This window comes from Parus major, chromosome Z (genome assembly GCF_001522545.3).
Source record: "Parus major isolate Abel chromosome Z, Parus_major1.1, whole genome shotgun sequence".
Taxonomy (NCBI): Eukaryota; Metazoa; Chordata; class Aves; order Passeriformes; family Paridae; genus Parus; species Parus major.
Window position 1 is genome coordinate 717,948 of NC_031799.1, and position 23,608 is coordinate 741,555.

At 44.4% G+C, this 23,608-nt stretch overlaps 1 protein-coding gene and 1 long non-coding RNA gene across 18 annotated transcripts in view; both read left to right on the plus strand.

The window, feature by feature from the left end:
* The window catches only part of DYM (dymeclin), a 210,324-nt gene extending 192,097 nt beyond the window's left edge, over positions 1 to 18,227 (plus strand). For all 14 annotated transcript variants that reach the window (XM_015653511.3, XM_015653512.3, XM_033511405.1 and 11 more), the window contains one exon: positions 16,668 to 18,227. In XM_015653511.3, coding sequence (XP_015508997.1) covers positions 16,668 to 16,817 — 150 coding nt within the window. In that variant the 3' untranslated portion in view covers positions 16,818 to 18,227. The remainder of the gene's footprint in view (positions 1 to 16,667) is intronic.
* A 2,846-nt stretch (positions 18,228 to 21,073) lies between these two features.
* LOC117243719 overlaps positions 21,074 to 23,608 on the plus strand; it is a 14,417-nt gene continuing 11,882 nt past the window's right edge. The window contains exons 1-2 of one of the 4 annotated variants that reach the window (XR_004495562.1): positions 21,074 to 21,415; positions 22,362 to 22,521. This is a non-coding gene — a long non-coding RNA (uncharacterized LOC117243719). The remainder of the gene's footprint in view (positions 21,416 to 22,361; positions 22,522 to 23,608) is intronic. The other 3 variants (XR_004495561.1, XR_004495560.1, XR_004495559.1) reach the window with 3 other exon arrangements.

Sequence of the window (23,608 nt, forward strand, 5' to 3'; positions counted from 1 at the left end):
ACACCATTCTGGGATTCTATGACTCTGAAATAATTATGTAATTCTTTATGCTACCTGTAGAGAGCAGAAAAATATTTCTTTAAGGGACACAAAGGAAGTCTACTGCAAAGATCTTCTTCCTTGGATCAGAAGAATCTGATTGTGCTCTACTGGTGGCAGTCAGGATGAGAGGGACCCTTTCAGCATCTTCATCTCATATCCAGTGAAAGGTGCTCCAGCTGGTTCTCAGCCATGAGGATGCTGTTGGGCTGTGATGAGCAGAAACCTTTGTTGCTAGGAGTGAAGTTTTGCAGGAGAATAATGTGACTGGTGACATTTTCTGTCATCCATGATGAAGAGTGTACACCATCCTGTTGCTGTCCATATGGCAGAGCATCCTTGCACAAGGCAGTAAATGGTGGAGGGGCTGATATTAGGTGTTCTGCAAGCTTTGTGGACAGGAAGGGTCAGGAGATGACATACAAACCACAGTTTTGAAAGGGAGCCTGGATTGCCAAAAGAGATCATAATATTTCTTTATACACAGCTGAAGTCTGGCCTTTCACTGCAATGTGAAATAACCAGAGAGGGTAGCAATAAGCTCTGATTTTTTTCATGTGAGCTCTCAAGACACTGCATCAGCTGTCCATGCATCTATTTCAACTTAGGCGTGCAATTTAAAAATAAAAAAGTAGTCCCAAAATTCAGGTTTTCAGTGGCACTTAGATAAGGTAATTTGAATGAATGTAGACTAGATATTAAGGAGGAATTCTTGACTGTGAGGGTGCTGAGGGCCTGACACAAGGTTTCCCAGAGCAGCTGGATCCCTGCAGTGTCCAAGGCCAGGTTGGACGGGGCTCAGAACAGTCTGGGACAGTGGAAGGTGTCCCTGCCCATGGCAGGAGGGTGGCACTGGATGATCTTTCAAGTCCCTTACAATCCAAACCATTCTATGAATCTCTGATTCTCTTACTTTATAGGAAGGGAGGGCACAAGTAAGAGACTTGGAGCAGGATTTAAACTTCACACAGATTCTAATATGAAAGAGTCTGTATAGCTACTGTTTGACACCAGATACATTAGATTGACTGATTTTACTGGTTTAAGGAAGCTGCTATGAGAAAGGGATACCTAGTAGAAGGCAGAAAGCGAGCTCTGGAGAAACAGGAGGATGGGAAAGTAGTATGAGACTTTCCAAGTTGCTCCCCATGGCAACAGAGCTCTGACCTGGCTGAACAACTCTCTGCATGTGTACGTTTTTCAAAGCTACTTCCATTCTGCTAATTGCTGGCCTGCCACATCATTTGAACTCTGTTAACCTTCAAGGATGATCCCATTTTTCTGAAAGGGAGCACAGAGGAGCTTCCCTGCCCAAAGCTGCAGAGCTTTGGCTTTGCGGGAGATTGGCAGGAACCCCACACTCATGAGCAGCCCAAAACTCCCTGTCCAACACATCTTACAGGACGGCTCCCAGCCAGAGCCCAGCCCCTGCTCACTTCAGAGCTGTACAATTGCTCAAGCTAAATAACATTCCCCAAGTTTCCCTCCCTAGAAAGCCTCCCTATACTTTTTATTACGTTTTTTGCTGTGACTAAATCTGCTTCACATGTGTTGTGCAGCCTCCCCTTGCTCCATTGCATATAGAGTTGTTGTGAGTCCAATGAAAAGTCCAGTGCCAAAGGCACTGCATTCGCATGATGTGTTGTTTCCAAATATCTTGCAACTTTGGTCAAAATAAAGTAAAATTGCACTGAAATGCCCTGACCCCTTTTTTCCCCTGCTCAGTTGAAAGCTGTTTCCAACCTGTGTTCCTTTTCTACTGCAAACCTTCTGTGTAGGCAGAGTATCTGAAAAGTATGAAAAGTTGTATTTAAAATTAATTTATTCATTTATTTGACTAACAAAGTCCCACATTATCTCCCTTCCATCAAGAAAAATAAGTGTTAGACACTTTTAAAATAAAATTTAAAATAATGTATCAGAGGCCAACAACTTTACCTCAAAAGGTGCAAAATTTAATGAGTTGTGACAACTAAATACAAGATAAAGGGAGAAAAAAATAATGTAACTTCTAATTATACTGATCCAATTGCTCTTCCACTTTTAAGGTTTAGCTGTCTTTTCTGAATTACTCTTTTGAATTAAGTTTCCATAACATGTGGCAGATTGAGAAAAACAGTCCTTAGAAAATTTCTGCCCTGGATGACAGATGAACTAGATAATGGAGTATAATCTCTTCCATTTTCATGATTTTGACACATTTTCACTTCTGTGTGTATGTTTAAATCAAGGAATCAAAATAAGTTTGAGTACAGAATATAAATCCCAGACAAAATTACAGCTTTCATTGCAGTGTTGGGTTAAATGTAAACAGCAGGAATGTTACAGATATCTTCTAATTAAATGCATAAATCAGAGGCATGTTTTGAATGTTTACAGCAACTGCACCAAGAAGTGAGAATGAGGAAGATATGTATTTTGTCAGGCTTGATGGCTGCGTCCGCTGCATTCCCATAGAGAGTTTAATTTTGTCACAACCTTTAGTACAAGTTGCAGAGCTTTTCTCCAGTTGATTTACAGGCTGTTTGTTCCCGCTGAGGATGATTAGAGATGGAAATGTCTTTTTCCTGGCCAAGCAGAGGTTTTCTCATGTCTGTCATCATCACTGCTGAGGACTCTGGTGTTGGGATTTGGAGGGCAGCTGGTTTAGACCACCCTGTCTTTTTTGTAGCTGTGGATGTTCTGGGGTATCAGATGATGGTATTGAATCTTAAATCCATGTGGACTTAGGCTGGGTTTATGATAAAGTTGTCATGCTAAACCCACAGTCTGTTGAGCTCACGTTTAACAAAGGCTGATTTGTCTTGACTCTGTCCTCATGTTGACTCCTGTGCCTAAACAAACCCTCGTTTCTACCTGGGTTTTCTCCTTGCCCTATAAGTTGGAAAAGCCCTCTTAGACCATCGAGTCCAAGCACTCCCCAGCACTGCCAAGGCCACCACTTGCCCATGTCCCCCCAAGAGCCGCAGCCACGTGGCTTTTAAACTCCTCCAAGGAAGGGGCAGCTGCAGCTGCACTGGGCAACCTGTGCCAGGGCCTCACCACCCTCACAGCCAAGAATTTCTTCCTAATATCCCATCTAACCCTGCCCTCTGGTAGTTTAAAGCCATTGCTCTGATGTTTAAACTGTGGGGAGAGCAACCAACCTGTGACTCATGAGCTGGGGCTTGAGGACAGACAGTGTAGCAGTGGGGTGAGAATTTCCCATCTTGGTGATGCTGTAGCAACAGCATCCAAAGCTCCACAAGGAAGATTTCCCTTCCTTCACTGCAGCATGTGAGCTATCAAAAACAACATCAAAGATTGTGTTTATAGATAGGAAACCAGAGGCTGGATAATTCTGGACAGTTCATGGAGGGAAGGTCCCTTGAGTCTACAGGAGACTGGCAGCTCCAAAACATAGAAGGAAATTCTGTGTCTGTGGAGTGGGAGGAGAGCACAGGACTTGAACTTACATGTTGTCCTTGATGTGAGACTCGTGAGATCCAAGTGGTGCCTGTAGTTCTATGCACAGAGTCAGACAGAAAAACTTTACTTGAATTCCTGGTGCTTATCTGCCCCACCAGGACTTGCCAAGCTCCATCCCCCTAAGCTAAGACCAGCAAAGCCTGATTGTTGTCACCGGGGTAAACAATCCTGGCCTGAATGCACAGGGAGGAAGGGGGCAGATATGCTCAATAACAAAGGAACATAATAGCATTTATGAAAGAATTCCCAAGCCTGAGGTGGGGAGTTCTCTAGAAATGTTTGATTCATGTCCTAAAGACAGTCTTTTCCAGAATAAATCTTAACAAGTGAGGTATCAGTGAAGGCAAACAAATCTGGAAATGCTGTGTCTGAAGCATAGTGAAACAGAAAACACAAGTAATTTTCATTCATTATTGAAACACCAGCTCACTTGGGCCCTTTTTCAGATTGGGATGGTTGTTTGCATTAGGAAAAAAACACAATTTCACTATAGGAGAGTACTACTTTTTTAACTGATGGCTACATGATGATACCAAGCATACAGATCCCTTTTGGTTGCAGTCAGCTCTTGAGTTCCTGTACTGAGACAATCAAGGAGATTGCCCAGTTGGCCAGGGTCAAGATTTGTAAAGATGTCTCTGTACCTTGAAGGAATCCTTGTCTTGCTCATACTTACCCTTTCTCCTTACAACACTGTGTGTCCCTCTATCATTGATAAAGGCAAGTTTTCAATACCTAATTTGAACTTGTTTTCACAGCCTTCATGAATATAATGGAATATAGAATAAAATATAGCATAGAATGAGCAACCTAAAAATCCATTTCAGAAAAGGCATCCTGGTTATTCGTTGAGCTCAACTTAACAGCACCCCCTTCCCCTGATTTTGATTTGTCTTCACAGAACTCTTAGCATTAGGTCAACTTTTTTTGTAAAGCTGTGAAGTCCACATTCACAAAATAACTGTGTAAATGTACACATTTGGCACCAGCTCCTCAGCTGGCAGTCCTGCCAAAGATAAGGCTGCAGTCTGGCACTGTATGCTATGGCTGGAAACGTCACTTGACATTTCACTCCTCAAGACAAATAAATGGGATTTCCTGCATGCAGCAGGGCAGCACTGCTCATCTCGCAGCACAGTCTGTCTTTTTGCAGAGGCTTGAAATACTTAAGAAGGGAGTATGTCCACTGGGGTGTACATTTTCCAGTTTGGGGAGATCAGGGAGCCAAAGGTCTGCCGACTCAATAGGGTGTTAGTCAGCACGTCCTGAGCTTCAGGCAGATAAGGGTCCACTTCCTAGGCTGCCCTGATCTGAGAGTTAACAGTTGGTGACAGCGAGTCTGTCTCTGTTCTTAAGTCATTGTTATAATTTTTTGTAATATTTACAGGCCTGGCTCTCTCAGATTAAAAAGTACAAAATCAAAAGGAGGTCTTCCTCCGTGGGCGCTGGGGCCGGGGGAGGATGTTTGGGCTTGGCATGCAGCCCCACCGCCGTGCTGGGTGGGAGGGACCGGGGCAGGATGTCGGCACAGGCCTCGGCTCTGTGGCTGCTGTGAAGGAAAACTCAAACTTTGTCTAATGACCTTCCAGGAGCCCTCCACACCAGGAAACATGCTGTAAATGTCAGCCCCCAGGATGCAAATCAGAGGTGTTAAGCTCAGCTGGGAGAATGGGCCATGTCTCTCTGGTTGATACACAAAGCCAAGGCCTAGGCAGTGCATCAGCCCTTGTACAGTGATAACGGAGGGGAGCGTAGTCCCAGTTGTCCAAAGGAATGTTCTTTTTGGCTTGGTGGGATGTTTTGGAGGCAGCATTGAACCAGTATGTAGTGAAAGCATGTCTGGGACCTCATCACTGGAAAAGTATGCAAACTGAATCACTGTGCTCTTCTCCTGCCACCTTTTGTGTTGGGGGAATATGTTCTACACAAATAAATGAAAAAACAAAACAACTCTAACATGGTAGTAACTCTGGATTTGGGGTGAAGGAAACAGGCAGATGAAAACAGCATTTTGACCTCTCAATCCCTTGTGGTTCTGCTGGATTATTCCAGGACTATATTAGAGCAGAGAAGGGTCATATAGTAGTTTGCAAAAGGAAAAATCCTAAAACTGTGAAATGAGTGGAGTTTATACCATCATTGTGCCTCAGTCCCTTCCCAGCTCAGATGTTGAAGAGCAGAGGTGAGTGCTGGAAACTCCATGGATGGGTCACAGTCTCCATCAGCAATCACAGTGTGAGACTGAGTCAGATGGCCAAATCTCCAGCTCCATCTCCAGGGTGGAGGAAGAAAAATCTAACCCTGCTTATGACAAGTCCTATAAGGGGGATAGGGAGGGATTTATATATAACTGGGTCAGAATATGTACATTGTCCATACAGGATTCCCAAGGTGCATCCCTCTGGCATCAAGGCAGAGTGAGCAAGGCTCCAGTGCCTTACCAAAGCACAAAACTGTGAGTCGCGTTCTTAAAGTTCAGTAGTTTCTTTCATTGTCACACATGTATCCAACACCTTCTGCTTGTTTTGTGTTGCTGATTGTGTGGCACACACTGTGGGGAGAGTTTTGTCTGCGCAACAGTTGTATCTTTGGTGGGAGTAGAAGTCGAGCAGCAGGAGAGGTTTATCTGGAGTTTGTTTCAGGACGGTGGGATGGTGCCGTAGCCTAGGTGGGGCAGCCATCCCGTGATGTTATCTGGAGCACAAAGCATTTCCATGATAAACAACATTCCTTGTATTTTAGACTAGTCTGCTATCAAAGTCAAAACAACTGCTCTGGCTTAAACAGTAGCACTCGCTGCTTGAAATGTAAAATACATAATTGGCTCTAAGATTCATCTAGAGCAGATTCTCCGTGTCTTTTAATATATAGCCACACATATTAGTGTACATGCATTATTCAGCAGGGTTATTTTCTCCATAAGCTTCCTCAATTTGTACAGTTCATAGGCCTTTTTTATTGTTAAAAAAGTTTAATAAATTATATCAGACTAAAAGTGTGTAATTTGCTTTTCAGAAAATAATTAGCAGATGGTTGCCTCTGACATGAAAAGTGGAATATTGTTGAACATTTATAGTATTGGCTTTGTTTGTAAAAAAGGCTGATGAAAGGAATATAGATCTGTCATTTTTATCCAGAAATTGAAGCAGACTTTGTCCAGATGCACAACTTAGTTTTTCTCTATTGCCTTCACTTGCAATATCTCTAAGAGGATACTTGCCTTTCCCACCTCTACCTCATCCTCTTTGAGTTCTTCCACATTGTTGCAAATAATCAAATTACCTAGGAAGAATTATTTTGATCTTTGGCAAGTCATGAACCATAAAAGGCCTTTTTTGTTTTATATAAGGGTTTTCCCACTGACCAGGTGATACTGGGGTCTGAGAGAACCATGAGGTTTTTTTGGGAGGGAGCAAAGCATCTCAGGATCTCACAGATCACAGAATCCCAAAATCATTGGGGTTGGAAAAGTCCTCTAAGACCATCAAGTCCAACTATTCTCCCAGCACTGCCAAAGCCACCTGTCATGGTTTTAGCACTAGCTAAAACTCACTAGAATACTTAACTCATTTCTTGCTGTGAGATACAGATTAGGAGAAGGGCAAAACAGGCTTAAAATTTAAAAGGAATAAAGAGAGTTAATTAACAGAACTACAAGAATAAGAAACTAGAATAAAACCTCCAGAAACCTTTTCTCCCCACTCCACTTTTTTCTTTGCCCAGCATGGGGCCAAGAAATGCCAATCCATCACACCACCTCTGACCCATGTTCACAAGAGCCACTTCCACACAGCTTTTAAATCTCTCCAGGGATGGTTATCCTCTCCAGATCTGGTTGACTGCAGAACTGATCTTCCCCTGCCTTCTCTTGCTTCCTAGACTTTATAAATGCACTTTCTGTCTTCTGCAGAGTCATTCAAACAGTGCATGTGCATATATGGACTTAGGTCAACTTGAGCTTTTGCCCAATTTGAGACCTGCAAAGAGTTGCTCCTCATGAGATGTTCCCAACTGATTCATTGCTGCCAATTTCTTAAACTTCACCTTTTGCACACTTGAAAAGTGGCAGAATTCATAGAATCATAAAATCACTGAATGTTTTCAACTGGAAGGGGCCTTAAAGCTCAGCTTCTTCCAACCCCCTGCCATGGGCAGTGCCACCTCCCAGGTTGCTCAAATCTCACTCATAAAATTCTAGAAAGAAAGAATTCAGCCTTGAATTTTTTTGGCAAACAAAGTGGCATTTTGGGGTTTGGAAAGTCTGCATAAGGTGTAGGGTTTAATTCTGAAGACTTTGGAAATTCATGTATTTCTGAGCCCTTCTTTGAGGGTACTGCTAAAGCATTGTGGTCTTAACTGTGAGTTGAGGCATCCAAAATCTAGTTCTATTCTTGTAACCTTTTGTTAGCAGGTCTATGAGTCTTCTATATAAAGGTGTCAGTGAATGAGTGATTTCTAAACTCACTTCAGTTTTAACAGAAATGTTTGCTGAAAACATACTGTTTTTCATGGTTGTGTAAAGCCTTGCACATTAATCTAGAGAAGGATGGCTTGCAAGCTGAAGCACAGGAAGCCAGGGCTTAAGCTCATTTGCATCTTCCTTACCAGTGGTAAAAATAGGGACTACTGTTATGAAATGTGCATTTTCTGCAAATCCCATGGTAGGAAAGGCTTACATGTCCACTTCATATCCATAAAAGTTTTGTGAGTTAATAGACTCATCCCCATTTGTGCTTTAGTGGCCTTTAATGCCACTGAGAAATGGGTTCAGGGATTATTCTGTTTTTCAGATTTTAATTCCCTAAATTCAAAAGCATACAAAGGATTTTACTTATTTATCTGAGTGGTCAGTGTATGTACATAACAAGTGCTCAAGTGAGGTCACAATCAGAACTGTTTTTGTCACTTGGGTCAGTAGCTTTGTTCATTCCATATGTTTAACTCTCTTCTTGGTTAGGTTGTTTTTTTTTTCCCCAGTGTGAAAAACACCCTTTGTTTGAATTGTTGTCATTTTGAGGTTGCTCATTTTTTGCTCGAATCTATGTTCTTTCTTCTGTAAGGCCACTGTATTCTCTGAGAATTACTGTTCTTTCAGGTTAAGCCGTGAAGTGCATGAAAGTTCTATTTTCTGTTGATGGTACCTCATTTACACATCCTGCCTTCATCCTCATGCTTCAAGTGTAATTACGTACATCAATCTCTCTCTTTTTATTTGGTAAAGCCAAAATATATTGTATTTTCTGTGGTGTTGGAAATGTAGTGTTCCTGTTGCTTTCTGTCTCCATGGTCTGACAGCAAGTCTGGCTCCTGGCTGTTAAGCAGTACTTTTGGAAATGTTCTGGAAAGATCTGTGTCCATCTAGACAACGTGGCATAGAGAACAATCCTGACAGGGCAAGCAAATTCTAATTAGAGCTGTAAATCCTTGAACTGTGACTATAAATGTATTATGCATAAAATGTATGTAGAGAGTAATGATACTTAACAGTGTGTCGTATGTAGGTTGGGTTCAGTCTTTCATCTTGGTAATCTTTTCCTCCCATTCCAAAATTTCTTCAGGTAGACACAAGATCTCTGAAGCTAAGAAGGGATCCTGTTTTTTCTCAAACTAAGGGATTAAGGGATTTTCACAGAATCCTAGAATAGTTTAAATTGGAAGGAAGCTTAAAGCTCATCGCATTCCAATCCCCTGCCATGGCAGGGACAGCTTCCAGTGTCCCAGGCTGCTGCAAGCCCTGTCCAGCCTGGCCTTGGACACTGCAGGGATCCAGGGGCAGCCCCAGCTGCTCTGGGCACCCTGTGCCAGGGCCTGCCCACCCTCCCAGCCAGCAATTCCTTCCCAATATCCCAGCTGGGCCTGCCCTCTGGCACTGGGAAGCCATTGCCTGGGTGCTGTCCCTGCAGGCCTTGTCCCCAGTCCCTGGGCAGCTCTCCTGGAGCCCCTTTAGGCCCTGCCAGGGGCTCTCAGCTCTCCCTGGAGCCTTCTCTTGTGCAGGGGAGCAGCCCCAGCTCTCCCAGGCTGTCCTTATAGCTGCTGACCAGTGGTCCATTTTATTTTCTGTGCTGTCTAGAAGCAGCCCGAAGTCCAGGTGTTTCTGATGTGGACCAAACAAATCCTGAAATGGGTACCTGGCCTTGTCCTAAGTTCAGATATATACATTTATACAGAGCTTCTAGAATCTGTACAAAATAACAGCCTGGAATGAGGACAAAAATGGCACAATTTGGGGCTATTGACATTTATCAGCAATATTCCTTTCCTGGAAGGAAAAGAAAGAAGTGTATTTGTGTTTGCATCTTTGAATTTCTAGGACTTTAAAGCTCTCATTATTTGCCATTCTATCCCAGACAGAACCCTGCAAAGCTTTGTGCCCTGGTCGGTTTTCCACAAATATTTAATTCATTTAAATCATTGTGTTTCTACCAATAATTATCTAGGCAGAGCTGTTTGATTGATTTTTCTGAAAATGACCTGGCTTCTCAGTACTCTATAAAAAAATTAGTAATTGCTGAACTCTGACCAGAGGCACGTCTGCTCCTCTGGCAGTAGTTCACATCTGACACTGAAAATTCACTGCTGAGCATTTATTTTCCTGCAGCTGTGGTTGTACAAAGCTTTCCTCAAAGAGATCTGAAAACAGAAATCACATATCAGTGAAACTTGCTCAAACAGTTCACTCTCTGTAGATGAACTCTCCTGTCCTCCTGGACCTGGAAGATTGTGACCCATTAGAATGTGGGGTTTCCTGGTTATGGAGTTTCACTCCCTGAGAATAATGTTGTTGTCTACTATAGCTTGTGTAGTTGCTTAAAGCTTCATAATTCTATTTTTATTATAAATAATACTGTATTTAATATATATTTATTAAATAATATATAATATACTTATTATATTTAGCTTGTGCGCAGGTGGTTTTGAACTTAGCTTGAGTTTTCTATTTCTTTTTCAACCTCCCTTCCTGAGCCCCCATTTTTTTCACTGTCTTTCTGTTTGCACCTATTCCTTAGGCCGATCTCTGAACAAAATGTGCGTCTCACACTCAGTCTAGCACATTTCCTGTTTGCTTCCTTCATCTCCTCACCATCATCCTCTATGCTCTGAGCCTGAGGAGGAGAAAAAAGATGGTATCAGGCAGGTGTGGTGTAGCCCATACTGATACTTCACCAAAGCCACACAGACTTTCTGTCTGAAGCCAAAGAGAAGCACCGCAGACATGAACAGAACCCGAGAAAGACGAAACGGCCTTACCGTCCCTCAAGAATTAAGTAATTGCAAAAATTCAAACTGTCGGTATCTTGGAGAAAGCACTAAGATATTTTCTTCCACAAATTGTGGTCTGTTAAAGAACTCAAGTCCATTTATTTATATAAAACCCAAATATATCGATGTTTCCATATGTACCTCTGTATCCATACCATGAACAGTGTAACAGGCATGATTGTTGAGTTGTTCTCGAGATCCTTGGCCATTAATTTGACTTATATTAGTATTTTGGGGACCAGATTTCCAAGTTGAGGACTTGGCAGACAAGTGCAGGTGTCATTCCTCTGCCCAAAATCCTCACAGATTGGTATGTTTGGTGCAAGGCAGGTTTTAGGGACAATCCTCACTGGGGTAAATATTCATTATAGACATTATAATAGAGGCTTGGTACAGTGCTGAACCTGAGCCCTCTTTTTTTACTTTGCCATTTGATGTATTTTGCTAATGAGGTCCAATCCTACAGATGCTCTGCAGGCAATACTGCTATATTTAGCTGAAACAATATGAAACACATAATTTGCCATCAGGTCATTAGGTTACCAAACAGGATTCATGGTAAGCTTTTCAAAAACAGAGAAATCCCATTTTCAGAAAGACTTTGAAGCTCTGGATTGATGTAAAGTTCACATGAATTTGACTCTCAAATGTGTTCAGACTCCTTTGAAAACAGCATTTCTCTGCTCAAAGAGTCACCTGCTTTTGAAAATACTGATTTGTGCTTGATTGCTGTTTCAGAAACCAGAGTTTCTAACCAGAACTCGAGGAAAAGAGAGTTCTCCAGTTCTTTAATTTCTTTATTTTCCATGGTGACTGCCCCGTATCTTTGATGAACGCTGCTTTTCATCCAGCAGAACATTTAGATCAGGGAAGAAGCAAAGACATTGCCCTTAAATCTGCCCTTGCCTGCATTATCTGAGTGGAGATCATCCACTGACATAACACTGCAGCCTGAACAGCTCTGAGGGTTCATTTGGAGGGAGGTAGATGTTTTATTTAATGTATGGCTCAAGCCATACATTGTAGCTCAGATGCCGCTGCGCTGCCTGGAGCAGGGCCAGGTGCTGCTCGCTGGCCGTGATGTTCTCTTCCTCAACGTTAACTGAAAAAAACCCAAACAAAAAAAAAAAAAAAAAAGCAGAAAACAACCCCCCACAAAAAAAAAATAACCAAAGCAAAACAAAAAACCCTACCAAAACCCAGCTCCCCAGTGTTGTTGAACTTCTCTGATGGGGGAGTTACTGCAGTTCAGTTCTGTGTCTGTTCATCAGACTTCCCGTGGTTTTTCATCAAACCATGTGATTGACAATGCAGACAGTCTGCAAAGTTCTCGGTCTGTCTCGTTTGTACCCTCGTCCCAACCGCTAAATCTGACTTCTGCTTTGTCTGGCAGAAGAAAACAAGATAGGGTGATGTGGTGGGGTGATTCACCGGAGCTGATAAGTGGTGTCTGTATTTAAACTGTGCCGTTCAAACCGTAATGTCACCTCTGTCTCTTGCATTTTCAAGGACTTTCTCAGGCTGGTTTATTTTAAACTATCTGGGGTTGTCTGTCCCTGTAAGGGGTGGAAAGAAATGCAAATAATTGCTCCAATGGACCTGTTTATGTCAAGGCAAGGAGTTTGGTAACTTAAATAGTGAATATTGATCAAAAAAGGGTTTGGGCTGGGAGAAACCTTAAAGCTTATCTCATACCACCCCCTGCCATGGACAGGAGCACCTTCCAGTGTCCCAGGCTGCTGCAAGCCCTGTCCAGCCTGGCCTTGGACACTGCAGGGATCCAGGGGCAGCCCCAGCTGCTCTGGGCACCCTGTGCCAGGGCCTGCCCACCCTCCCAGCCAGCAATTCCTTCCCAATATCCCAGCTGGGCCTGCCCTCTGGCACTGGGAAGCCATTGCCTGGGTGCTGTCCCTGCAGGCCTTGTCCCCAGTCCCTGGGCAGCTCTCCTGGAGCCCCTTTAGGCCCTGCCAGGGGCTCTCAGCTCTCCCTGGAGCCTTCTCTTGTGCAGGGGAGCAGCCCCAGCTCTCCCAGCCTGGCTCCAGAGCAGAGGGGCTCCCTCTTTCAGCACCATCCATCCAAACAAACAGGGCAGTGAAGGAAAAAAAGGGATGATTCATCCCATGCCAGAGCTTTTCCTCTGTCATTAAGATTGCCATTTAAGATGCATTAGCATGGTGTCTCCTTTTAAGTGGTGCTACAAATGAGGTTCATTGGAGTGTCACCAGCTAGAGTACCAGTGTCTTTCCAGGAGTAAGTTGGGCACAACAGCAGCAAGGCAGAAGAAAATAGATTAGTGCACTGCAGGTTTGATGTGCCACTTTGGGAAATTGTTAACCATGATAAAGCAGTGCTGGCTGGATTATTACTGGCAGTGCCCTGAGACCCCTGTGGCCTGATTGGTTTACAGTGTCACCTGTATGTCTGCAGCACATGCAGGGCCCAGGATCACACAGGTGATCCGGATCTCTCGTTTGAATCAGGACATACAGCAGACAAATGGCACAAATATGAATGTAAACATTCCTTGGACTGTCACCTGAAAACCTTGGAAAGCTTTTTATAAACCTTTAAGCTTTTTGGCATCAATCAAGCTTTTTACATGGTGTTTAAATCCTGCTGTTACAAATAGTTACAAAGTCACTCTCGTAAAGAAGAAACTTTTGATGATTTTGTTTGTTAACAAGTTCTGTTTTCAGTGAACACCCTGCTGGTGAAACAGTGTGGGTAGGTTTTTATCTCAGTAGTGAATGGCTGCCACAGTTAATCTTGCAAGTTACATCATAGAATCATTGAGGTTGGAAAAGCCCTCTAAGATCATTGAGTTCAAACATTAACTCAGCAGCACAGTGTTCACTAATAAACCATATTCCCAAGTGCTACATCCACACCCCAAAGATGCTAGTGCAGTTCTCTCCATGCTGGGCCTCTAGGATTTCTCATTTTAAATGAATGAGAAAACATGGCCAGCACACAGCTGTGGGTCATTGCAGTCATGTAAAGAATGTGGGTTTGAATTGCTGGCCTGGAATTCTAATTTTTCATGTCTCATCAGCAATGCATTGAGCTGTCCTGAGCCTGCTGTTCAGGTGGGCCATCAAAAATCCATTGCTCCTGCCATTATCTACATTCTTTTTATATAGACTCAATCAAAATTGTGTATATGTAGTGGCAGGTTGTATTACTGCTCTCCTTAAAAATCTCATTCTCCTTTTCTGCATTTCCAAGATACTCCCACAGGCTGTTCAAAGCACATGTTGAGTGTCAGAGAGTCCAGGCTGACTGCAGTGAGTTACAGCCTTTAATCTGAAATTGATTATTAAATTGCTAGGGTACGATCACAATAAATGGCAACATCGATCAGCCTGAAGAGAGGCTGAATAATAAAATCAATGCATGGCTTATTGCCTGAAAATATGAATGCTACCTGAGCTGTTTTATACTGCCCTTCCAGCTGAGAGATAATGGGATAGTAAGACCTGAGCATCTCAGATGCAGCTTTTGGAATTTCTGATGTAATTTTGCCGACTGTTTTAAGGCTGAAGATGTTTGTTAAGCTGCACAAGCGCCCAAGAATGATCCCAGGCTACTGCCACTAATGTTTGCAAAGCCAGTAGCTACATCTGTGACCTGAAGGTGGGGGAAAAAAAAAAAAAAAGTTGCCTGTGTTTAATTCAACTCAAATTAGCATGTCTAATCACTTTCCCCTTACTTTCCTCCCAGAAGGGCTACCATGGGCTGCATCCCTGGTGTGCAGCCACCCCTAGGGTGAAGAGTGGCAGCTGTGTAAGACTTTCCTCTGCCTGGAAGTGTTGCCATGGTGTAATCGTGAGGTTGAACCATTCATTCTGCTGATGCAGTGCTGCACAGAACGTGCTCCTGTCTACACTGACCACAAGCCAGGAAGTTTTGGAAGGAAGTGGGGAAGATTACACTGAGGATAAGCAGAGCAGAATGTCAGTTTTTTTTAAAAAAAAAAATAAATACTAATGAAAATATACATGAGGGCTTAGTTGGGGAGTGACAGAGGGGACAGCTTGAGAACTTGGAACCGAGTTGGGAAGGGATAGAGAATGTCAGTGAAAAGGAGGGTCTCACAAGGCTGATGAGAAAAAGGTTGAGTGAGTACAAAAGAGGAAAGTATGCTAAAGAGAGAGGATAAGGATGTAGTGGAAGGGAGTTAGCGTGGCAGTAGGCTGGGAGATTGGAAGTGCAAGATGGGGGTGAGTATGGGTGTAAGGTACCTAAGAGTGAGAAAACCAAAGTGATGCAGAAAATTAAACAGGCTGGTCAAAACAGACTTGGGAAAGAGAGGTGGTAGAAAGTGGTTTAGATGCACAAAATGGCTGTGGGAGAGTTCTCTACCACAAACTGAATGTCTGACACAGGAAATTAAATTTGCTGATGTACCTTTTTGATTCTGAGCTTTGAACTCAGCAGGAGTTAGATTCAGAAGAGTCTTTAACAACCTTGCCTTTTAGCTGCATCACTTCCTTGAACAGAGGTAGTGCAGCATCCTTTAGGTTGGAAAAGGCCTCCAAGATCTTGGAGTCCAACTGTTCTCCCAGCACTTCCAAGGCCACCACTAGCCCTTGTCCCCAGGTACCACATCCATGATTTCAACAGCTTTTCTGCAAGTTTCCATGTCTTCTGACTCCAAGAATACAAATAACATGGGAGCAGAGAAGTTAAGTACCTAACCCTGAAAACCAAGGGTCCAAGAAATGCCCCCTCAAACAAGACTGATCCAGCCAGAATTCTTGTACCCTTAAGGCAAGGAAACAGGGCACTGAGCTCAAGAACTAGGATAGGGAATCCCTTCATTATTAATGGGCAGAGAGGCTCCATAGCCATTGCTGTGCTTGTTCTGATCATGTCACACGGTACCGTTTATTCTTAGTCTTAGCCACAGCCTTATAAATAATAAAATGGGTCATGTTTTATCTTACCCCAGTGATCATTGTAATGCGGCTTTTGCCTGAGACTCTGCCAAGCTCAGACACAGGCAACATTTAGAAGTGGATAAAGTGAAGAGCACAGTACAAAAGTAGACTCAGCTCTTTCCAAAATACATTCTTACCAAGAGTGAACCTGGTGGGTTTGCAATGTGCACTGCTTTGGGAGGGAAAAAATGAGAAAAATGGGAACTTAAGGTTGCAGCATGTCTGTCTCTTCTGTCTGGTGACTAGGGACAGGACTCAGAGAACGGCTGGAGCTGTGCCAGGGAGGTTCAGGTGGGATATCAGGGCAAGGTTCTTCCCCCAGAGGGTGCTGGCACTGCCCAGGCTCCCCAGGGAATGGGAACAGCCCTGAGGCTGCCAGAGGTCCTGGACAGTTTGGATACCGCTCCCAGGGATGCACAGGGTGGGATTGTTGGGGTGTCTGTGCAGGGCCAGGAGCTGGACTGGAGGATCCTTGGGGTTCCTTTCCAACTTGGGATATTCTGTGATCCTATGATATCACAAACTGTGTTTATTCTTTCAGCCTTTTCAGAGGATTCTCCTGCAAAGAAGCCAAGTACAATTAATTGCAAAACGTTTTTAAGGAAAAATGCGATAGGTCTGTACATGCACAAGCAAGAAGGCTTTTGGGGGCTGCTAAAAATGAGTTTTCCTTAAGACCTTTTTGTTTTGTAAAGGATTCACGTGTTTAGTCTGTTAACAGACAAATGGATTGTGACCAACAGTAAAAGGCTTGAATACAATATGCTAATGTAGCGTTTGATTCAAAGAAGAAATTATAAATGATCTCTTTATCCTATAAATATTTTCCTTGGGTTCTAATGGTTTAGTTCCTTCCATTATTTTTTTCACCAAACCTCTTTCTTCAGTGTTTACGTGGGCTGTGTGTTTGCAAGCTGACATGCAAACCTTTCCTCACTGGACTCTGGCTTCTTGTTGCAGAAGTTCCCTGAGCTGAAGTTCAAGTACGTGGAGGAGGAGCAGCCTGAGGAGTTCTTCATCCCCTACGTGTGGTCCCTGGTGTACAACTCTGCCGTGGCCCTGTACTGGAACCCCCGTGACATCCAGCTCTTCACCATGGACTCGGGCTGAGGGACACCCCTGCCAGGCCAGCCCCGCTCCGTCTTACAGGAATTGAACCTCTGCACCTCTTCCAACCTGACCCCCTCCAACTGCCCCCTCCGACCCCAGAGCCAGTGTCCAGCCTCATGCTGGGACAGACTGGTGTGGGGCACAGATGGCTTGTAGGCAACCTTGTGTTTATAGTCCATAACCTAGAGCTTGTTTGATGAAAATGAGGCCTTACACATGGGGTATGATGTTACTACCAACCACAAACCTGATCGTCCTTTTAACTAAACGGGCTAATTGAGATTGCAGGCTTTGATTTGGAAGCAGCGTTTGTATTTTTGGCTCTTTCGAGTGGGCAGCTTCCTTGGTTCAAGCTTTTTATGGTCTCTTGGATGCTGCCGTGGGTTGCTCGTTACCTAATCCCGTGTTTTCACTCACAGCCCTTCGTTTCCGTGGCACTGTCAAGGCTGCAGCCCTTAAATTGCTGTCTACGCTGTCATCCGAGGGAACTAAGCAAGCAGCATCTTAATCAGGTTAGCTCCCAGGCAGATTCAAAACACTTGATTTAGATGTTTGTGGGAGGATTTTCAATAGCAAGTCTTTTGTTGTTGTTGTTGTTTGACTGGCAAATACTCTCCAGAGGGCAAGAAACACCTGCTTTCAGAGTCAGGTCCCTTACAGACTTGTTTTTCTGTGCTCCTCTGCAAAATTGTTCCTGGAAATTGAACGTGTAAGGAAAGGGGGGGAAAAAAAGTCCAAAGAAAATAATTACAAGATTGTAAAATAGACCAGTGTCCTGTAAACCTGTGCGTAATGGTGACAGTGTGTTTTGGGGATCCTTGACAAAGCTCTGTGTTGAAAACCTCCTGTTGGCTTTTAAAGTTTTATGGCAGAAATATAAATTTATCTGAATGTAGAATACTACTCTCTTTTTTTGTTGTTTTCAAGTGCCCTTTCCTGATATACCTGTTTCAGCAGTGGGAAAAACTAAAGAAGTGGTGTGATTTTGAAAGAAATCTCATTTTTCAAAGTGGGGATCATATTTTGGGGATGCCTGTTGCACACACGTGCACCCACTCTCCTTGTCCCACATGCTGCTGTGTGGGGGACTGTCACCAGTACATTGCATGCCAAAACTTCCATTTTGAGGAATTGGTTCCTGAAGATGAGTGGCAACCCTCTGTACTCACTGCCTGCTCCAGCATGTTCTGTTTGTTGACCTGAGGAATCGGGTGCGTTTGCTTTCAGAAAGTCCTTTGAATGGCTTTAAATAGAATTTCTTGCACCGTTTCATCCCTCTGAAGGATATGCTAAGATTGTACTTTTTATCTGCTTATTTAGAGACAGAAGTCCATTTGAGTCTTACACAAATGGAGATGCTGGCATATTAAAAAAAAAAAAAAAAGCAAAAAAAAAAGCTTTCCAAATTTATTTAAGTGTAGCTGCAAAGGGATATATACAGCCCACAAGCATTTAGGACTTTGAAATGGCAGAAGCTTTTGAGAAAATAGAATGGTAAGACTGGAGATGCAGTGTTTTCATAGGCAAATAGGAGAAATGAATGAACCATGACTGAGCTGCACATAAGTTGATCTGTATTTTGGATTTATTCTGTTTTGTTTTGGTCTTTGAGCAAACGTCAAAAGGGGATAACTATTCTTGGTTACTGTAGTGATTTGTAATTTTGTCTTTATTAAAAGACTAAGAGTGTTTGTGATTCAACAGGGCTGCCCAGATTTGGAAAGGTCAGTCTGAAGATGCACTTTTAAACTGTGGATTTTAAAGCTGCTGGGCTGGCTCAGTGTTCATCTGTTTTAAACACCCCAGGGTGAGCAGAAGCAGAGAGGCCCTGCCAGGGCAGACACTGCTGAGACAGGTGTCAGACTGCAGAAAACCTGATTTGTCTGTGAAAGGGCTTTTTAAAGAGAGGGGCACATAAAGTAGCGAACTGATAGAATAGGTCAAACAGTTGCTGAACCAACATCGGTGTCACGCAGAAAATTCTCTCTCACTGTCCTCCCGTTGTGGTGACACAGAAATGCAGAGGGTTTGTTCTGATGGCATAATTTCCTTGTGTGTTTCATGAAATGCCCTGCTCCCAGGTCCCAGCTGGTTTGGAAAAGCTGGAGTTACCACCTAAAGCCAAAACAGCAGAGCCAGACCAAGATTTAGGCAGAAATCCATGCTGGCCCCGTTGGCTCTCCCAAGAGCTGGAGCGTGATGTGGGCCTGGCAGTATCCTGACATCTGCAGTCTGGTACGGTCACAAATACTCTGTTTTTCCTTCACCTTAGGGATCCTTTTCATTTCTTTGTGTGAAAGATTTATTATGCATAATTACAAAAATAAAAAAGATAAAACAGTAAATATGGGGTGGTGTGGTTTATGTCACAGGTCTTGGCGTGGTCCTCAGACCCAACCTGATCAAGGTTTTATCATGTCCTTCATGTGCAATTACGAAGAATGTAATTTTATTTATTGTATAAAGTAAATCAGTGTCCAAGTCAGTGTCTGGTAAAAGAAGGAACATGTCATGCTGCAGTGTCACATGGAATGTCACCTCTTGCCAGCTCAGCTTTAATGGTCGTAGTGGCCATGACCTGGAGGGAGTCATGGGAGGAAGCAGAGGAGGGACAGGGTTGTCCACACAAGACCTCAGCTTCTCATTCCTGTCCATTTCAACTGATGGTCTCTCTGGTTTTGGGGTGTGGGATGGGTGTTGCACCAGGACCTTCTCCTGACCATGCTGGTATTTGGGGTGGCCTACCTGTGGCCTTCCAGTACCTGAAGGTAGTGACAGGAGAGCTGGAGAGAGACTTTGGAAAGAGGCCTGGAGAGACGGGACACAGGCAGTGGCTTCCCAGTGCCAGAGGGCAGGCCCAGCTGGGATATTGGGAAGGAATTGCTGGCTGGGAGGGTGGGCAGGCCCTGGCACAGGGTGCCCAGAGCAGCTGGGGCTGCCCCTGGATCCCTGCAGTGTCCAAGGCCAGGCTGGACAGGGCTTGCAGCAGCCTGGGACACTGGAAGGGGTCCCTGCCATGGCAGGGGGTGGAGTGGGATGAGCTTTAAGGTCCCTTCCAGCCCTCACCTTTCTGAGACTTTATTATAATATTCTTGCTCTTGAGTGCTGATCACTGGTGTCACCTCCAGTCTGGGCTCCCTGAGCAGCTGGAGAGAAATCCATCGTTTCAGGGCTGGGGAGAAGGTAGGTCAGCTCCCAGAGGACCATCCCTTCCAGAGGACCAAACAGGTAGGAAACTCAGCTGCTGTATAAGCTGGCGAAGTGGGAGCTGTGGAGCCTCATGCACAAGTCCCTGGTGAGGCAGAAATCCTCCTCCCTCAGGCAAGAGAGCGAAACTCTGATCTTGCTGTGAAAGTGAGATGGTGGGGGAGATGTTGAAAGAGATAAATGCATTGGGCATCATTCACTTTGGCAAAAGCAGTCCAAAAATCTGCCAGATTTCTTGGCATTTCTTGACCCTAATAGCCTAAAACCAAAGAGTATTGGCAAGTTATGGAAAAAAAAAAACAACCCAAGCTGTTTTGTACATGCCACTAGATTGCTGATCTACCAGTTAAACAGGAAAGGAAGAAACAAACAACTCCCCTCCCTTCCTTGGAAGCTCTAAAGATTTAGTACAATCTTTTCTACGGTTTTATCATTGCATATGTTGTCTAATTCAGCCAAATAAAGGTCAAATCTCATATTTAGTCAGCCCCAGGCTCTCTCATAATTGATTTGGCTTGGTCTGCAAAAACTCCACCTTCTGTGTGGAAGAGCAGGAGTTTTCTATAGGATTGCCCTTCCTAGAATCACTTAACCACTGCAAATCCTTTCCCACATCCACCCATTTCCCCTTTGGCCACCTTACCTAAAAATTTGTACCACTGGTACTGGCAATACTGTAAAATCCAGCATCCCAGCTGCTTTTGTGTTTGATTCAGTGTTAATTTTGGGCTTTGAGGCCAAATTACCATATTTATTGTCTGGTATTGCCGACAAGTAGCAGTGTTTAAGGTAACAGCTGCACGTCTGAGAGCAAGGCACAGCAGCCTCGTCCTGAGCCCCTGGATTCTGTAGCCTCAGCCCTGGACAGACACGTCCTGGCAGAAGCCGTGGTGGCTGTGAGCTCTCAGTAGGGTGAAGGTAGGGACAGAGAATGATGTGTCAGGCCGGGATGTCCTGGATGCCACAAGTTTGGTTGTGGGGGTTGGGCTGGATGGGGCTGGGAAGTGTTCAGGGCTTGGCCAGAAAGCTGACTTCAAACTCTCTGAAGAGTTACTCATTGGTGGTGCCTTTGCACAGGTCAGTCGTGACACTCGTGTGTGAAGTGTTCAGGGAAGGGATCACAAGGCTGGGAGTTTCCCTGTTATTTTCACTTTCAGGGAAGGATCCTGTTGGCAAGACATCCCCGGGCTGATGTGACATCACCAGGGGAGTGCTCTAGGCCATCCTCCTGCATGAGACATCAGCACACATCACCAGCAGCACTCATTGCCTGATAACAGCTCTGCCAGCTGAAGATAATGGAATTTCACAGAAAAGGGCAGCTCTTGCAACCTCCATTGACCCCAGCAGCAGAACTGTACTTCGTGCTGTGACTTTGGGAACAGCGACACGTAAGGAGCAGGGCAGGGAGGTGCTGTGGGCAGTGGAGATGATGGTTTAAAGTAATTATAGAGTGGGTTGGAAGGGACTTAAAAGATCCCAGGGCTGGAGCCCCTCTGCTCTGGAGCCAGGCTGGGAGAGCTGGGGCTGCTCCCCTGCACAAGAGAAGGCTCCAGGGAGAGCTGAGAGCCCCTGGCAGGGCCTAAAGGGGCTCCAGGAGAGCTGCCCAGGGACTGGGGACAAGGCCTGCAGGGACAGCACCCCAGGCAATGGCTTCCCAGTGCCAGAGGGCAGGCCCAGCTGGGATATTGGGAAGGAATTGCTGGCTGGGAGGGTGGGCAGGCCCTGGCACAGGGTGCCCAGAGAAATTGATAGGGCCGTGGAAATGGCTGCAGAGTTGCATGAGCTTATTCAAAAGCAGCAACCCATGAAGTACATCCCCCCATTGCAAGTCTCTGACTACAGATTTTGGCATCCCTTCAGTGGGAGTACCAGGGATGTCCCTGGAGTAACAGCACTGTAGAAATGCTTTGCATTTTGAGGGCAGTTAACCCCAAACTGCAAGGTTCCAGCTGAGATTACAGCTCGTAATCATTCAATCATCGATGCTGGGTTATTGCTGGGTGGATGCATTTCGGATGTTAGGGCTGTGCTGCCTGTCTGCAAATGAATTACTCCAAGGAGCCATGTTTGGTGTTGGAGGCTCTGCTACCACCCATGGACTGTGACAGCACTTACAACTACTCAGATAAATGAAAATGTCACTATCGATGAATCCCTCCAGATCACGAATCCAGTACACCATAGAGCTGCCAAACTGGGGCAATTTGAATGAGAGATTTAAGAGGAGAGATGATTTTTTTTTTTTTTTAATGCTGCTGAAGCTCACTCCATAATCCTTCATCATCGCTTTAAAAACTGTCTTAAAATTAATCCAAAATGAATATGTCTTGGCAGACGTGATGAAATGTTCAGCTGTACATAATGTTTTTGCCAGATGTCTTGGCAAAGTAAATGGCAGACTTCAGTCTTCCTTGCAGTCACTTTGTGCTGCTGAAAACCCTGAATGTGATGGCACCCAGGGAAAACTGAGGATCCGGAGAGGAGCAGTGACAAAGTAGGTGACGTCCTGATGATGCTACCCTGGCCCCTCCTCCTATTTATGAAATGATAAAAAAATGCTTTTCAAAGAGCAAAACAGCTTATTAAAAACTGGCAATTTAAACTAGGAACAGCTGTTCTCAGCCTGCTGCTTCTATTTTTGTCCCTAGAGCTGTTGTCAGGGTCCATCCCATCTCCTGGCACAGCTTCTACATCCAGTCTGCAGTGCCCCCCACTCCATGAATCCTTCTGGGTGTGGGGCTTGGGCTGCAGGGGACCAGGGGTGCCCAGTCCTACCAGAGCTGTCCCAGTTTAAGGACTGTATCAGCTTGAAAATAATGAGAATAAGCCAGTCATGTAAAACCATGTCTGGAGATTCAAAGCCTCTTACAAAAGGCCCTTGAAGGCCTAAAAATGTAGGTTTTTTGCTAAAACAGACCTGTGTGTTGTTTTGTTGGTCAGGCTGTTCCTAGAGGGGGGGAAGACCATCATTCCTTGACGTGAGATGTTCAGTATGCATTATATTTACCGGCTTAGCTTCGGAATAACTGTTCTGCTTAAGTGCCTTGTATCCTGTCTGTGTCTCTGCATGGTGAGCAGTGGAGCAGAGACAACCAACAGAGCTGTTCTCACCCTGAAATTAAGCTTTTTGTGATGGCTCCAGGAAAAAACCCTCCTTACCTCCCCCTACCCCCAAAAAAGTGGTCTTGCAAGTTTCTCCCAACTGAAACACAAAGTGAAAATTAAATTTAAATTATTTTCTTTCTCCTAAATCAAATCTCACAGGCGCCAATTGCCCTTTAAAAGGTCAAGCTTTTAGCCCACAAAATTGTAATCGATACATTATTGACCTAAGCAACAGCCATAAACTACAGGCTGCCTTTATCTCCTTGCTTGGTTTCTCCTCCTTCCTGGTAGAGCACATTTGGGCCAAGAAAGTGGCCCTAGTGAAGGTGGGGTAGGGAGGGCTCATAAAACCTCACATCCATAACAGGGCTGGAGAAATGTGAGCATCCCTAGCACTCACAGAGCAGGATTCCCTTCCCTTCCCTTCCCTTCCCTTCCCTTCCCTTCCCTTCCCTTCCCTTCCCTTCCCTTCCCTT